The sequence below is a fragment of the Aptenodytes forsteri genome, unplaced genomic scaffold (genome assembly GCF_000699145.1).
Source record: "Aptenodytes forsteri isolate BGI_AS27 unplaced genomic scaffold, ASM69914v1 Scaffold241, whole genome shotgun sequence".
NCBI lineage: Eukaryota > Metazoa > Chordata > Aves > Sphenisciformes > Spheniscidae > Aptenodytes > Aptenodytes forsteri.
In genome coordinates this window covers 8,804,516-8,818,782 of record NW_008795252.1, presented here as the reverse complement: position 1 = coordinate 8,818,782, position 14,267 = coordinate 8,804,516, and the positions used below count along the sequence as shown (strand labels likewise).

The 14,267-nt window shown below is 42.6% G+C and overlaps 1 protein-coding gene across 1 annotated transcript in view; it reads right to left on the bottom strand.

Moving 5' to 3' along the window:
* Positions 1–3,160: 3,160 nt before the first annotated feature.
* RASSF8 (Ras association domain family member 8) overlaps positions 3,161–14,267 on the bottom strand; it is a 54,184-nt gene continuing 43,077 nt past the window's right edge. Inside the window, exons 3-5 of the mRNA XM_009279027.1 lie at positions 13,384–14,267; positions 9,465–9,609; positions 3,161–8,295 (exon numbers count right to left, since the gene is read on the bottom strand). Coding sequence (XP_009277302.1) covers positions 8,174–8,295; positions 9,465–9,609; positions 13,384–14,267 — 1,151 coding nt within the window. The 3' untranslated portion in view covers positions 3,161–8,173. The remainder of the gene's footprint in view (positions 8,296–9,464; positions 9,610–13,383) is intronic.

Here is a 14,267-nt window from a genome sequence, read left to right as displayed (position 1 = left end):
CCTGATAAAAGGGATATGCTATTGCAGGTTGTGACAGGTACTAATTTTTGAGAAGCTTCATAGGCAACAACAAAGAAATTCCACTTATTCCCCACTTAAAGGCTGGCCTGAATTTTAATTTAGCAACAGCTACTGGTGGTACCCTGTGATACCACGTCACTGGCTCTAAAGCTGGATGCTTCCTTTAACTTTCCATCACACAGGTAGTGAAAGGGACTTCAGGGCAAATATGAATCAGGTTAAAGGTGTTTTACTCCGTGTACTTCCCCCCGTTTTAACAAGAAGCCCTCCCTTTTAAAACACCTATGCAGGTAACTCTTGGCACTCATTTGTGTTTCATTGGATAAGGGTTTTTTTAAGTGGACCTTTCATAAGCCCAGCTGGAGCTCTTCTGAATATTTTTCTTCAAACTTTTGCTCTTTAAAAAGAAATCATAGAAAACTTTTCTTCCCTCCACCTTGACCCAGGATTGAATATTAGGTCTTTTATATTGCATTTTCTCACTAATTCTTTCAGTTACTTATTGCCTTCCTCCTTCTGCAGAGGGGTAAAGCAAGACAAAGTGCGTAGCTGAAACAATAGGCACAAAATAGCATATGCAAAAAAGATGCACAGAAAGGGAAAACTATAGCTTGAACAATAGCATCATTCTCTATTTTGCAGGAACAGTATATATGAAAGCATGCTATTGGGGAACAAGCCAATACATAGGTAATTAATAAAGTAATTGCATTATGAGACAGGGGTGTAGGACATAGCTTATAACTGTTGCAGGCCAAATCCCATTCATCAGCGTGTTACTGTACAGGAATCCATCCTGCTGATTGGACTTCACACTGTTTTCATAGCTCTGCTGCTCCTTGATATACCTGTGACTCAGAGGACTGGAAACGGAAATCAAAGTCTCATATACTTAACCCGTGTGGACCGAAGCAAATACTGGAGATTAACACCCAACTGCCAGCTCTCGCAGCTGAAGACCCATTCTGCCGTAGCTGTATTTCACCTCCTTCAACTTCTGGATGACTGAAACAAAAAGTGTGACGATACTGTGATGACGCTCTCGCACTCCACAAGAGATTGCAGAGATCCCTGCAGCCTTTCTATAGCCAGGGATTCAGATCAGAAAAGCCTCTCTAGAAATCAAACTTCAGTTTGCACAAGGGATGGACGCCTGTCTTAGCCAGGAGTCAGTGCAGAGCAAACACACGTTCACAGGAGAATGACTGAAACAAAAAGTGTGACGATACTGTGATGACGCTCTCGCACTCCACAAGAGATTGCAGAGATCCCTGCAGCCTTTCTATAGCCAGGGATTCAGATCAGAAAAGCCTCTCTAGAAATCAAACTTCAGTTTGCACAAGGGATGGACGCCTGTCTTAGCCAGGAGTCAGTGCAGAGCAAACACACATTCACAGGAAACACCAGGGCTGTCTATATGACAGCAAGGAGGTTTCTTGCCTGGGGGAGGCACAGACAGACCCACCAGAAGTGGCATGAGGACACTGGCAACGTCTGAGTTGATCAGACAAGTGGTAAGGTTGCTCAGTTAAGTTTATCATCATCTCTGTTTGCATCGAGTTCCTTGTTGCACTAGCACATGCTGAAGAGGCTCTTTTCAAGTCACCCACCGGACAGTAGCTCGTATTTAACAAATCAGCCCCACAGTGTGCTGACCTGACAGCACACAGAACAAGGAACTCGCTGCAAAGGATGCAAAAAAAGTACACTGCATACCCACCTGGAAAAACAGACCCAGTGAGATTGTCTACATCCAATATTTCTGGAGAAAGTTAATGATGAAGCAGCGGCTGACCTAGAAAACACTCATTAATGCTAGCTACAATACCAAAGGTAGAAAATATATCATTTTCAAGAAAGGCAATAATGGGGACCATTGCTTATTGTGCCCTAATTCAGATATTAGACAACTTAGTTGAAACAATCATTAAAAATTGGGATTATAGAGAAATACCACCTAGGTGACAAAGATGTGACAGGCAGAAGAACTCAGTACAGCTTCTAAACGAAACGGACCATTGATCTGGTCTTGGTTTTGCAACTCATTAGAGGTCCAGTTACACTGAGCTAGTTAGTGCTGCGGCAGTCACACAGAAATATACCACTTTGTTCTTTAAAGGCAAAGCAAAAGATCAGAACCATTAGCTGTACCCCCGGCTCTACTGAGCATGCTGGGAAACCTTATTTACCACAAAACCCAGCCAGTTGACTTGCACAGAAGCAGAAAAGGGTACCTTCTCAGGAGCAGAGGTCCTCTACAACTTGCGTGGTCCTGCCAATACGAATGCCACGTGCTAGGGTTTCAGTGAAGCTCATGACATTCTTTGTCTTATCGCCAGTCAACAGTGCTACTACTGTTAGCTCATTTCTCCTCACATCTAATGAGATTAGGCTCCAGTAGGCTTAGGAAAAGCCATTTGTTGGGATATTAGACTAAGGACTGCATTTGGATGGCTGAAATCACAAGTCCCCAGCTGTGGCAAGTTCCCTGCCTTGATTAACTCAAATGATCTCAAGCGATCTTCACAGGCCCTCCGGTCTTCAGCACAAGGACTAAGCCTGAATCGGATCTTCAGTTCCTTGTTCAAAGCTTAATTTCATCCTGCTCCCTGAAGCATCTTGCGCCTGGTGTTTGTTGTGTGAAGATTCTGTACATTCAATTCCTCTCCCAGATCATCTCCAAACAAACCCCTGCCTCTGCTTTAAGTTACACTTCCTCTGGGTCGCTGACCAATTGTATCTTTTCAGGATTAATACTAATCTCAGTAACAGTTCCTCAGTTGAAAACAAGCTACTCCATTCTCTTACAGTTCCTGGGCTATATCTGATTAAAATACAGCATGTGCACACTTTATGGTAGAGGACCTCTCTTGTCTTCCATAGAGTCCCCACACCAACCAGTTGTATGTCGCACGCCTCCAAGTAAATTGCCATTTAGGAGTGTTCATTGTGTCCTAATGCTCGACACACGGCCATTTCCGAAAGCGTTTGAGCTCTAGACACACCGAGCATTACCTTGGCCTGCTTTCAGGCTCAGTGTTGTTTGACACACAGAGTTCCAGTAGCTGTGTCACGAGATGTGCGCGAGATGTACGCTGCAATTCCAGCAAACCATGAACTGTAAAGACCCAGAGTTTCAGAGGGGAGTTTATTGTATGGGAGCATATCCAATATCTTTTGTCAACCATTCATGAGAATAATAAAAAATAGAAGCTTTTTAAATGACAAAAAATATAGTTACATATAATACAGATTTTCATCTTGCATTGAAGCAGAGCAGTAATAGAATCCTCACTCGTGTTTTCACAGTTAGTTTGCATTGCTTCTCTAGGTTAAAGCGTCAGCAACTCAAATCTTCCAGTCAGAACCCCTAGTTAGTAGTTTCACGGGGTGACCATCAGGGTTAGCGTTCTCTGCATTTTCATACCCTTTACAAATACAGCAGGCATACTTGATCCACCTCAGAACTACCAGCTACGCTTGAAACAAGGCATCCTTGCTGCAACTGAAAGATTTTTGTATCAGAACATGCTTTTGGCCCAATTCAGAAACACATCTATGGAATACTCAAGAATGTGCTTAAATCCCACTTGGTTCAAAGGGCTCCGAGCTGATCCTTTGTGACCACCTCTGCTTGTTCTGCCCCTCACAAGCGCTGCACGCTGGTATGAAGCACTAACCAGTGTTTGATCGCGTGTGTAAGCTGCTTGCAAGACCACAAAGGACTTGAACATTCTTCAGCACTCCATTTACTTGAGACCTAAACGCATTCACTGCATGCATACATTTATGTATATACTACACACACTTACCCCTGCACCCTCCCCACAATATTATTGCAATAATTCTTTGCTGGTATTAACAGTTTATATACCGAGTTTCACTTATTTAGTTTTCTATAAACATAAAAAAAAAACATCTGAAGAGAGCTAGAACAGCTTTCAATCAGTCACTATATTAGCATTGAAAGCTTTATTTTGAAAACTTTAAGCAGCAATACTGAATAAATAGACAGAATGATTGTTTTGTCGTCTCCATACAACCGATGGCCTTCATCCAAAACATTAAAATACTGTAGCAAATGGAATAAACATGCATGTTTCAATGTTCTAAAAAAAAAAAAAAGGTGTAATATAAAAGTAATACTTTGACACTTATTTTAATACAGTACAGACCATTAGAGACTATTTTCTGGAAAAAATATCTGAATACAGTTTTGTTATTTACATGGATCATTAAGGCCCAATTCACTCAAGTTAATGCACATCAGGAATTTATATGCTTCAAGATAACTCACTAAAAATTACAAGATCCGTTTTTTTGCTCAAACTCATATGATCCCAGTTCACTAAAATAATGCAATACTCTTCACGCTAAAAACAAGGCAATTATTGCCCCAAGAGGAGATTTTTATTTCACTAAAGGATCTTTTCCCTCTTACCTCACAAAGAAAGTATGTTTGCATATTGCTAATGCTAGTGGTAGTTCTCCTCTTCAAGAACTTCCTTCCAACTTGCTAGGGTTTAGAAAAGCAAGTCATCTCAAAGCTAACATACCATTTCCAGAAGCAATTCAGGCACTTGGGAACCTAAGTCCCACTGAAAGATAAGGGGAGGCAGGTTCCTAGCTGACTTTTCAGAGTGGGACTTGGGTTTCTCCCTTGCTCGGGCATTCAGAATGTTTACCTTCGCCTTAACCTACCGGCTTTTCAAACGGTCAACCCCCCGCCTTTCCCCCCAACAACATAGCATCACCGGCAAAAATAAACTGTACCCTCATGGATGAGAGAGGTAACAGTTAATTTCCATTAGTAATAAATTACAGGAGTTCTCCATATAAATTCCCTGTGCACTGGAAAATAGTGCTTGTGTATTCAACTATTTAACGCAAGCAAAAAAACCCCATTTTTATCATGCTGGCCAGTAAATAATATGGCACTTGTTAAAATCAGTATGTGTAGCTTCCTTTCTGCTAATGCCCCATAAGTAGGTTTGAAACACTTCTGAAAATGAATTTTTCTACATTTGTGAAGAAAGAGTGAGGTTCTGCAGTTGATCAGAAGCAAAACTCTTAACGCCATAATGTGAGGAATTTTTATAACTGTAATACATTGTTCAATTCACATTTAATGCAAGGGCATGCCATTTATTTTTGGTTTATTTACAGAGAGGGTGAAAATGCTACAGAACTTTAACCTGGGTGAAATTCAATAAGCAAGAGGAGCACGGTGGGGGCAGGGGAATTTGTCACTGTCTCACAAATGACAGGTTTGGATACCAAAGCCTCTCCTTTGCCACAACAGTGGCTGAAGCTGTAAACGGTTTTCAGATCACCTTGACATGTGCTAAAGCCCTGACAAGGAGGGTCCACTCAACGATGATGCAGTGGCCGCTCCTGAGCCAGCTCCTGGCTGGCCCCTCTGTCAAACAGCTGCTGCAATCAGCAGATGCTATTTTTTAACTTAAATGGCAAATTCCTTCCTTGATTCTATTACAAAGCCATAACTCAAGCCCTCCAAAGCTGCTCTTCCCCTTCCTTTCAATCCTTTTCCTCCTCCCTCCATCTTAAAGAATAACCTGGCAGAGAAAGAGAGCAGTTTTTATGAAGCAAGAGCCCAGTTCAGCTCAAACTGACATCTGTGGGAGATGGACCAGTCACAAAGTATGACAAAAACATTAACTGGGTAAGTATGCTGATCTGCCGTAAAAATACTTCATCTCAGTACAAGACTGAAACTGCAACAGGCTTTTCCTTGTGTTTCTCCCCACCCCCATGCAGCATAATTTGGGCCAAACTTTGCAAGGTGCTGAGTGCCTCAGTTCTCTAACACCAAGAGGTGCTGAAGATGCAAGATATTCACTGGAGAGGGCCATTTTGTTTCTGTAAATTGAACCCAAAATGTAAGGCATATATGCTCAAGTACCTTGGACAGATATTGTCCCCAAACTATGTATATTTTACACTTTTTATATATATATATACACACACACAATCTTTTTTTTTTTTTTTTTAATAAAAAGTTACGAAAGTTACGGGCACAGTAAACATGAGCACAGAACTGTGATAAACTAACAGTAAAATCTGTGAGCACTGCAAAGATTCCTCAGGTAGGAACATCTCATTTTCCAGTTTGCTCACAAGGGGGGGGAAAAAAAAAAAAGACCTGATAAGTTAAACAGTAAAAATTCAGAATCCATTTAGAAAGGTCCTTTATATATTCACAGCCTTATCTGTTGCTGTTAGTCTGAATACAGCAGCATTTTTAGAATATATGATGCCATTAATAAGTGGAAAGGGAAAAAAATGCATTAAACACTCAAGAGTCCTTCATCTTCTACTGTATCTTATAAAACTTCCATTTGTCAGGAAGCTCCTTTTTAAAAAAAGGAAACTTCAATTAACGTTTATCTGCACGTCAGTAAATCAACACAAGAGGATGCTAGGAGTTAAGAATTCTTAAGTATTTGCTATGGTAAAAAGCTTGGAGTTTCCTACCAGTGGTAAAATCCTGACCCGACCAAAGACATCAGGAGTTCTGTCATTTTGCCACTGACTGAAAGCACGGTGACCCCCTCTCGTGTCAAGGGGATCTCAAAGGTGGAGAGGACGGTATGAGTTGCTGTTAGAACAGGAAATCCAAATGCAACTAGGTAAGGCCCATCCCTTCTTTAACTCGTCCGTGAGGCCAGCCTCCTAACGTATACAAAGTGTCCCACTGATGCCAGTCACTTTCTCTACAAACTTGGTGTTGAATTCAGCAATCTAATTTCAAGGCCTGTAACCAACACGCTACTGGGTAGTGTCTTACTTTCTGCGTGGAAGCCATTTTGTCTAATCCTTGCTTAGCTTTGACTGCATTAGAGTGACATCAAGATACAATAATGTTTTCTTTTCGCCTTTTTTGTAAAAAACTACTACCAAACCTGTGAATTTCCTGTTTGTAAGCTTTATATTCTGTAAGTGGCTGAGCAACAATACATCTTTCAAAGGGGCTGAACGTCTGCCATTTAACACCAGGGTCCCGGAATGAAATCCCGGCCCCACTCAAGTCAGTAGAAGCTCTGCTATTGACTTCATGGGACTCTGCCAGGTTTCTTCCCTCCACAAAACTTGAGTGAATTTTGGAAGGCTGGAGGAGAATGCTCATTTGTTCTGTGTTTTTTTTCTCCTCCAACAACAAGATTTACTGCAAAACAAGAACACTGTAATGGCTAGTGGAAAAAATAAAGTACAAAATCACACACAGTGAAAGCCTCCTGCTCTCTTTTGGTAAGATATATGAAGACAACTTCTTACATTGTTCTTTTCTCAAAAGGCATATACAATGTGGCAAAATATTTCAAATATACATTCTATATAATAAAATATCATCTAACTAGTGCATCCTCAATCATATGCTGGAAATATTTTTACCAAGGTTTAAATTCCATAAATCTCTTGAACACTAGGTGCTTCATTCAAGGCAAATTCAACAGCAAGTAAATCCCACAAGCTCACTTTGCAAGCCTTAAAAGGTAGCAATGGATGGAACATGACGTATTATGACCCACAACAGAAATTAACAAAGTCAGTGGTGAGAAACCATTTTAAAGGTTCAGCACTCCACAGAACTCTGCATTGCAAGTTGTTGTAGGTGATCAAATGATGGATGGTTGTACACGCAAATTAAAGTCACCTTGTCAGACTGACATACAGCCATACGTGATTATTCACAAGTTAAAAACAAAAATATAAAAGGTCAACATTCACACGTCCATTGATTAAAGGGAATAAATTAAACCTCAGGTAAGTTGCATACATGGTTTCCTTCACCCTCAGTCTTTTATTTACGCCTATATATGGAACAGTACTTTCCCAAACACTTCTAAAGTGGCAAAAACAAATGAAGGCTTTTGCACTCTAGCTGTGTTGAGAGCAAGTTCATCCTTGCCAATTACGGATCGAGACAGTTCCTCTGTCTCTTTAGCATCAGTGCACAGGGTATGGCTCCAAGTGGTGTGTTGGAGGAAGAAGAAAAAATACATGGTGGCCTAACAAAAAAAATAAAATTAAAAAAAAAAAATCTTCTTCCATTCATCATTGGCAGAATAAAACAAAGGTGTATCTTGTCCAGGGTACCTTGCTACGTCCTCTCCAGAAGAGGTATGTACTGTCATACATAAATGCCCTCCGGGTTAAAACCAGATGACAGGGGATTCTGTAGAATCCGAAGGTTACTGGGGAGTTGCCTCGACGAGCCAGGGCGCTTCAGTGACCCGGACTGAAATGTTGGCTCTGCACAAGAAAAAGGGCAGTTAGAAAAGTCATCACCAAGGGTGATGCCTGTAGAACACCTCTCTTCTTCCTGCTTAGTGCAGCGTGCGCTTAGTGCACTATAGAAAAACTAATGCCGCACGCAACAAAAAATTCAAATGCCTGACTAGGAAGTGATGAGATCCAAGGTGCACACCTTCTACTCATTTCACAGCAGAAAGATATACCTACTCAATGTAATTACCCTCCCACGAGGAACATGCACACGGATACATGCAATACATTTACACAGCAATGTGCAGAAAGAGCCTGTACCTATACGTAACTCGAAGCTCCAGCTTCCTGCCCACTTGAAAGAGAAACTTCATGCACGTGCTGACATTTAAGGCCTGGTTGTCTTTTCTTCTCCCCCCACCTCCCTACCCTCCCAATGCCTTTTGGTTAGAAAGTTTTCTGAGAGGATGGACAGAACCAGCTAAGGAGAATGCTGAGAGAAACAGGCCCCTTGCAAGCAGGGTACTGGGTAAAGCATGCCACAGCAGAGGCTGAGCCACAGCAAAGGAGTTTCCGCTTGTGCCACAGTTGTGACACGCATTCAAAGTGCTCCCGTGTTTCTGCCCAGGAAATTCTGAATTCAGACGTGGGCATGTGCAGAATGCACTGATCTCACTAGGGGCAAAGTCAATTTGCACACGCCGTAACAGCCATCTGTGCAGGACTTCTGGATGGCTGGCAGCCCAGCTGGATTAGCTCCGATTCCCGTGCGGCTGCTGTCTGGGATTTCTCGAGATCCAGACACATTCCTTTTCCTACTTTGACAACACATCCCCCCAGAAGAGGAAGAACCCAGATGAACAGCAATGTCAGACATGCAGTCATGCTGCGTGCCAGCTTACATGCCTGCAGCCACGGTGGCCACACTTGAAAGCTACTGGCCTAATGGGTTACTGATGGGACAAACACATGCCCAGGCACAGTGGGAGAGACGTTACTGACATGCTGCGCTTTATTTATAGCTTGCTAAACCCTTGGAATGAAAAGAAATATTTGACACTGTGCTTGCTTAATATTTTTCTAACTTCTTCGCTGACAGGGCATTCACTTGATGTACAAGTGCTAGCATTAACGCAGCAGGTAAATGCATTGCCATCCCCTTCTCCCGCCCGCCAAAAGCATTCTGAGCACTGCACCTCTCTCAAGCTCCACATGCGGGGCCTCCACCTCAACGGGGTCTGCTGGCAGCACCGTGACCTTCGTTCCTGTTTGCTGGATGAACTGTTGGAGATTGACCTGTCGCAGCTCCTTTGTCAGTTGCTCCAGTTCTTGTTCCCTGTCCTGTGAGGAAAGAGAAAACATCTGCTGAGCAGCAGCGAGCACAAAGCAGCCTTTCGAGACTCTATTTGCAAGTGGGCAACTAACGCGTCTCCTTTTGATGGGAAAGCCTTCGATTTTTAAATTCAAGTGTAAACATAAGAGTTGAAAGGTATTTTACTCTCATAATTTAGAAAGCGAATCAACACTCGCCATTACTTATTAGGGGTTACTACTGGTTTGTTTATTTTGCTTCTTGGATGACGAGCAGATGTTTCTCATATTACCTGAGAAAAATTTTGGCACAACAGATGTGAGCAAATAAAGGTAATAGTGAGCACTCTGAAAAAATACATCAGCTGAGCATCAGTCTGGCACCAAATCTTAGCTTTGCCAGAAGTGTCCAGCATGACTTGGACAGCTCATTTAGTTCTTCTGTTCCTAAAAGGAGAATAACTCCCTTCTCTTCTTGCTCTTTGCGTTTTCTATTTAGAGTGTAAATTTTTATGGACAGAACTCTCTGCACGCGTATGGTGTTTTGTACTATGAGGCCAAATCCTGGCTGGTTCACCACCCCTTCACAAGCGCAGGAGATGATCATTTAGGGTCTTCCTCAATGCTCTGTAATTCTAGCATGATATACAAAACCTACAGCTCCGATAGATTACGACAGTCTTAGACTACAATTATTCCCCTCCCTGCCCTGATTCAGCTTCGTTAGCAGGCAGCTGCATGCAGCACTCTTCCACAGCCAGGATGGGCTTCACCTATTTGACCACAGAGGGGATGAGCTAGCTGCACAGGTACCATGCCAGCCCAGTCTGTGGGCAATTCCACGCGGTGCATACTGCCACGTCTTCATTTCGGCAAGAGATGGAGGTTGGGTCAACCTTCTTTTCCCTAATTATCTTGTGTAAGCAGAATTATACATGAACTCACACAAGGATTGGGGGAGAATAGTTTTGTGGATCTGTTCTAGGAACACGCCCCAACAGCACAGCCCTTATTCATTTTAAACTTGCAGTAAGGTCACAGCTGAGGCTGAATTCAACAGTTAGTAAGAAAATTAACACAACTGATCTGATGTCTAAATTAGGACCTTTTAAATGCCAATTGCTTTGCCACTCCTGTGTGTGTGTGACCTGTTCAGTCAACGCGTATCATGTGGTTGGGCTCAGCTTCCCGTGCTAGACTTGTGTTTCCATTCATGGGCTACGAGCCTTCGGAGAAACCGGACTGAGACATGGAAACCAGGCCACCTCCAAATTTTAAGACAACTCTACAGAAAAACTCTTCAATTTGTTTTAGGCCTATTAGACTCTACAACTGGGCACCTGGGACACAGGAAATTCTCAACTGTCTTTACTTACTACAATGTTAATTCTACAGCTCCATGTTTTATGAGATTGTAACAAAGTTGCTACTGAAGGGAAGTCAGGTTTTTTAAAAAACCTGAATGACTGAAATACGCAGGTTGGCAGAACTAACATCATAAATAACTTGGTTCTTGACATTTTTCAACTTTCGGAGGAAATAAGGTAAAAATGTTAAGTATCACCCCAAATCCTACTGGTTTAAGCTCTTTAAATTTAGTATCTAATTGTGAAACTTTAGTGAGATCTTTTAACTGAAAAAGGGTGGGATTTTGGTTTGGTTTTTTTTTTCCATTTAAAATCTTTCTCTAGAAACAGGGAGAGCAGAGTGCTGCATCTGATCCTTAACTGAACACAGCCTCATATTGTTGGAAAGTAATGTTACTGAGGCGGCTCGAGAAAAGGAATGAAGGAGAAGGGGTAGGACAAATTACCAGAAATTTCTCACATGCTACTAAAAAATGCCGCCTTCCCGTTCTTATCACTCGAAATCTAGTGAACCAAAATTTTCTTTCCTTCCTTACTGAAAGGTCTATAAAAACACCCATGCTCAACTTTTCTAGTTTCAAATCAGCAGTTCTATGAATATTTAACTTTCAGCATGCAAGAAAATACTTCTCTATTTCCTCCCCGCAAAACTGTATAATACAGAGCAGAGTTTATTTTCTCCTGGACTTCCAGATTAGTGCACCTTTAGGTTTAGAACAAGCTTGGAAGATCTGAATTTAACAGGAACTTTCCTGAGAAAGTGAAACCTTAGCCTACGAAAAAGCGGGAAAGATTCTGAACTCAATCATAGCCTCATTGAGTGTTACCGAGGTTAGGTAAAATATATAAAGAGGACTTGATGCTTTCTGTTAGTGCAAATCCTTAAGCATAGTGTGTCTGGAAACTTAGGATAGATAAATACAGCCAAAACTGCTTACAGTTTTCAACCATTTTGCTTTGGATAAAAAGATTACATTTTTTTCCCTTCTGATTTAGTAAAAACAGCTTATACTGACATGGTTCTAGGTGCTCAGGAGTAAGGACACAAAATCCCTTTACATATTCACAGCAGAATCACCTTACTGAAACTGCAGCACTGGAACACAGTAACTGTGAATCCCAGGAATACGGCAAGAATCACAACTCAAACTGATGTGTGGTGCCTCAGTCCTATCTTACGTGGCACATTAAAATCCCAGGAGCCACAATCTTTCCTTCACCTCATCCAGCTAGGAGCTGGATTTCCATTTATATTTATTCTTTCATGCTCTATCAAGTTCCAAGCGATATCATTAACTTTAGCAAGGAACCAGAGACTGGATTCTCTTTTGACACATGTGCCACAAACGCCTGAAGTGTAAAGAAAATAAAATCCTGAACACCAGCAAGTCAGACAGGAAAAGCGAGATGCTATTCTTTAAACCAAAAGCCCTGTAAGCTAACAGTTATTTTAGCTATACATCCATCTATCCAGGTGCTGCTTTTGGACTGTTATTTTTAATTCACCTATTTTGCTGGCAGACAAACCTAGCAAGAGTCAGAAGTTTAGCCTCAGACAAGGCTATGATGGTGCAAATTTCCCTGAAATTTAACAATATGAAGCACTCAGCTGCCAAGATCTAGGACCTAAATCCTCAAGATATCTAACCCCAATCAACAGGGGTTTGAAGATTAATACTTTTAAAGGTATTGGGCTGAGAGCACTATGCGCCCGTTTAGCACCCAGCAGTACAACAATCCCCCGCTAGCCCTAAATGTCCTATTGTTCATGCAGGAGATATTATTTGTCTGAGGTATAAAAAAGCCCAGACCCCACTAGCACAGCAGCACCTCACTGGGGCCAGCGAGCACTCCCTCTCAGCAGGGCGAGGTGGACAGGTGCATTGCCGTGGGTGCAGCCACACTGCCCTCAGCTAGTTTGGCTGATATTAGCTCTGGTGTTTCTCTGTCATGGACCACTGCATGGTGAACATACGCTTCAAGTGATTCCTCAGAGGTCACCAGGCAGTCAGGGAACGGTAGCAAACCAAAGCTGTAACCGATGGGAAAGAAACTGAGCCGGCATGTGAGTAAGTGAAAGGTGGTGTGGCACTCGGCGCTAACCCTGCAGGCCACCCAGGCCTTCCATTTGAATGGCCAGGAACACATCCACCAAAAGGTCTGCTGGTTTATCTTGAGACAAAGAACTAACTACTGTTTTTCTTTTCAGATGGTTTGAATGAGTAAAATACACACAGCTGAAATGAAAATTGTCTGCTCTTCAAAAAAAATCTGAAATGCAATTTGAAAATGAAAGCAACGCTTTCTTCCTTTTATCCAAATTCACTGTGGAAACTTTCTCTTGTTTTCTTTCAGGGGCTCCAAATCTATGTAAGAGAAATTTGTTACAGTCAGGTCTTTGACTTTTCGTTGCTATGGATAAAAAGGACATTCTTACCTGTAACCGTTTGGTAGCTTGGCCCAAAGACCTTTCTACAGCTTTAATGCCATTTTCCAATCTCAGACTCTGCTGGCCCTGAATATCAATTTCACCCTTCACCTTCTCGATCTTTTCCTTGACCTCTTCTTCATTCACTTGGGACTCTTGAACTTCCCGCTGCAACTTCTCTGCTTCAAGGCCGCTTTCCATGTTGTGGATCTGAGACATGTAGTCCTTCAGCTTGCTCTCACACTCCAGGATCCTCTGCCTCATCTCCTGCAGCTGCTCCTTCAGCTGTTTTTCGTTCTCCTGTTCAATCTGCAGCTCGTTTTCCCAGAACTCTTCCTCTTCGATCTCCACTTCGTTCCTTTTGATCTTCTGCTCTAGCTTGAGGATTTCTTCTTCCAGGCTGGAGTTATACTTTTGTTCCCAGTAGCGGATCTCGGCTTCGTTGGACTCCAGCTGTTTTTCAATGCACTGAAGTTTCTCTGTCTGGAGGTGGATCAATTTCTTCAACTCATCCGCTGTTGTTTTACAGTTGTTGAGCACCTTTTGCTTGAACTCGGATTCCTTGCTTTTCCCAAAGATGTCCATTAGCCCTTTGGCCCCCCCGGTGAAGGTGAGGGATTTCCTTTTCGGCTCCCTCCTCTTCATGGATTTGTCGCTGGGAGGCCTCAGCTTGGCCAGGGGAGGTAAGCTTTGCCGGTACAGAGTCCTCTCTGGGATGCGAGCCACGCTGTCCGAAGTCGGCCTCTCGCTCAGAGAGGGCCCGGTGCGGCGCAGGATCAGCTGCACGTCGCTCGCGTAGTGCCCCCACTTGTTCAGCGACACGATGGGGTTTTCGTGCGGTGCCAGGTGCCTCTCCGTGTCCCGCCATTTCTCGATCAGCGTGTACCTGCCGG